This window comes from Malaclemys terrapin, chromosome 7 (assembly GCF_027887155.1).
Source record: "Malaclemys terrapin pileata isolate rMalTer1 chromosome 7, rMalTer1.hap1, whole genome shotgun sequence".
Taxonomy (NCBI): Eukaryota; Metazoa; Chordata; order Testudines; family Emydidae; genus Malaclemys; species Malaclemys terrapin.
Window position 1 is genome coordinate 42,339,135 of NC_071511.1, and position 2,654 is coordinate 42,341,788.

Below are 2,654 nucleotides of genomic sequence, written 5' to 3' on the forward strand. Positions count from 1 at the left end.
AACAGTATAACCATTTATTTAACAGACTAAATATTTATGTTTTTTAACCATTAATATGAACCAAAATACAGGATATCATTCCAAAATAAATACATTTCAACTTAAAATATTTTGCTCTTCATAAAAAAATATCCTGTCAATACAATACATTCAAAATCTGTACATGCTGGAATATTAAAAAATCTGAAAATATAAATAAAAAATTGAATTTAAAGCAAAAGTATAATCATAACAAATCATAACATTCCATTTTCTTGTCCTATTTAGTCAGAGCCTGATACTTGGAGTCTTTTCTTTGCAACAAGTTCGTTTATGTTTGGGGTTAGGTTCTGTGTTGTGAAGATTCTCAGGATCGATTGCAGGTGTTCATCAGTGAGGCGACTCCTGTGTGACGTTTTGTTAATTTTCATCACAGAGAACAGCTGCTCGCACAGATATGTGCTGCCAAACATGGACAGGATTCGAGCCGCATGTTGGCGGAGCTGCGGCATCGCTTCAGGAATGAAGCGAGTGAACTGTGCTGGCCCCGCAGTGTCGTACTTTGCCTTCAGTGTCCCGTTACATTGCAGTTCTATCAGCTCCATCTGCATTTCTACAGGTGCGGTTTCCACATCGACTGCAAATGGGTTGCGAAGCAGCTCGAAATTACTTTTCTGTGCCTCAAAGTCACTGAAGCGCCGTGCGAACTCAGTGCGCAGCGCGCTGAGTTTTTCAGCAAAGGTGGCATTTGGGAAAACTGTGGCACTTTCTTGGTTCCGTATTACTTGGCAACAGGGAAAGTGAGACAAGTTGCATTGGTGCATTTGTGTCTCCCATAAGCGCAGCTTCACTTGAAATGCCTTCACTGCATCATGCATATCGGTTATTATGTGCTCCCGTCCCTGGAGTTGAAGGTTTAAAGCGCTAAGATGCGACGTTATGTCAGCCAGGAACGCCAACTCACATTTCCACTTTTCATCCCGCAGAACTGTGCAGTCTTTCCCCTTACTGTCCATGAACTGGCAGATTTCCTCTCGCAGCTCAAAGTGTCTTTTGAGAACTTTTCCCCGACTTAGCCACCGGACCTCCGTATGATATGGCATGTCGCCAAACTCGCTATCTATTTCCCGCAGAAAAGACTGGAATTGGCGGTGATTTAAACCGTGGGCTCTGATAAAGTTGACGGTTTGTGTTACAGTGTTCATCACATGATCCATTTTTAGGACTTTAGCACTCAGCGATTCCTGGTGTATGATGCAGTGATACACTGTCAACTCACCGGCACAGTTCTCCTCCCGCATCTTTGAGCGCATCCTTCCCACCAGTCCATTTTTTTCACCACACATAGCAGGTGCGCCATCTGTTGTAAGTCCAACGAGTTTTTCCCACGGCAGTTTCATGTCGGTTACACTTTGAAATACATTTCCAAAGATGTCTTCTCCTTTCGTTGTCCCGTGCATCGATTTAATGTCCAGTATTTCCTCTGTTACACACAAATTGGAATCCACACCACGGATAAATATCGCCAGCTGTGCAGTGTCAGTCGCGTCAGTAGTTTCATCCACGGCAAGGGAGTATGCAACAAAATCTTTTGCTCTTTCAATCAACTGTGTTTTCAAATCAGTCGCCATCTCACAAACCCGATTAGCAACAGTGTTTCTGCTGAGGCTTACATTTGCAAACGCTCGCGTTTTATCTGGACAAAGGACGTCGCACACTTTCATCATACAATTCTTTACGAATTCCCCCTCGGTAAACGGCCGTCCTGATTTGGCGATCTCTTCGGCCACAATGAAACTTGCTTTCACAGCAGCTTCACTTTGTGATTTTGCTTTGGTGAAAAACGTCTGCTGGGATGTCAAATTCTTCTTCAACTCCTCTACCTTTTGTAGCTTCTGTCCTGCGCTCAGGTTTTTGAATTTGTTCTCATGTTTCGTCTCGTAGTGCCGTCTTAGGTTATACTCCTTCATTACAGCGATATTACTCCCGCAAAGGAGACACACTGGTTTACCTGCAATTTCAGTAAACATATACTCATTCTCCCACCGGCTTTGAAAGTCTCGGTTTTCAGAATCAATTTTTCTCTTGGCCATTGTTGGGGTCTAGCTTTGATTTGAGATTAGCGTTGTATACATCAACAGACCGCGAACTTGAACCGCGGCTTGCCGTTGGCGGCAATTGCACTGCATCATGGGATTTGTAGTGTGTGTTATTGGGGCGTCATATCACAGGGCCATTAAAAACAGATATATAAAACGATTTCGCGGGCCGGATATAATTGTATGGCGGGCCGGATGTGGCCCGCGGGCCTTGAGTTTGACACATGTGCGCTAGTGGCTCCATGGCGCTGGACTCACACTCAGAAGGGGCCCCGGTGTCTGGACTGTGGCCCCACCTCTCCAACCCACTCTGCCTGGGTTCTGCCCAGTGGAGGCCCCACCCACCGCTCACTCCTCTTCACCCTCCTCTCTCCCGCCTAACCCCTGGGGTGTGAGTGGTGGGCTGGGTCCCTCCAGGCATATGGGTCCTGAGGGAGCCTGGCTGGGGTAGGCCGGGCTCCCGCTCTGTCCTGGCTGGTTGTGCCGCTTCCGAGGGGCCAGAGGGATCCCTGACTGGACCCAGCTGCAGGCTCAGCCCATGCATGGACATAGTCACTTCCAGCAGGCCAGTGAGTA

General features: G+C 46.7%; 1 protein-coding gene across 1 annotated transcript; it reads right to left on the reverse strand.

Annotated features, from left to right (window-relative positions):
- LOC128840720 (general transcription factor II-I repeat domain-containing protein 2A-like) lies at positions 1-2,300 on the reverse strand. The gene has a single exon (XM_054035078.1). The coding sequence runs from the start codon at positions 2,070-2,072 to the stop codon at positions 264-266; it is 1,809 nt and encodes a 602-aa protein (XP_053891053.1). The 5' UTR covers positions 2,073-2,300; the 3' UTR covers positions 1-263.
- Between the last annotated feature and the right edge of the window lie 354 nt (positions 2,301-2,654).

What these genes read in the sequence shown, in the direction of transcription:
- LOC128840720 (XM_054035078.1), bottom strand. Translation starts at nt 2,072, where the DNA reads ATGGCCAAGAGAAAAATTGATTCTGAAAACCGAGACTTTCAAAGCCGG.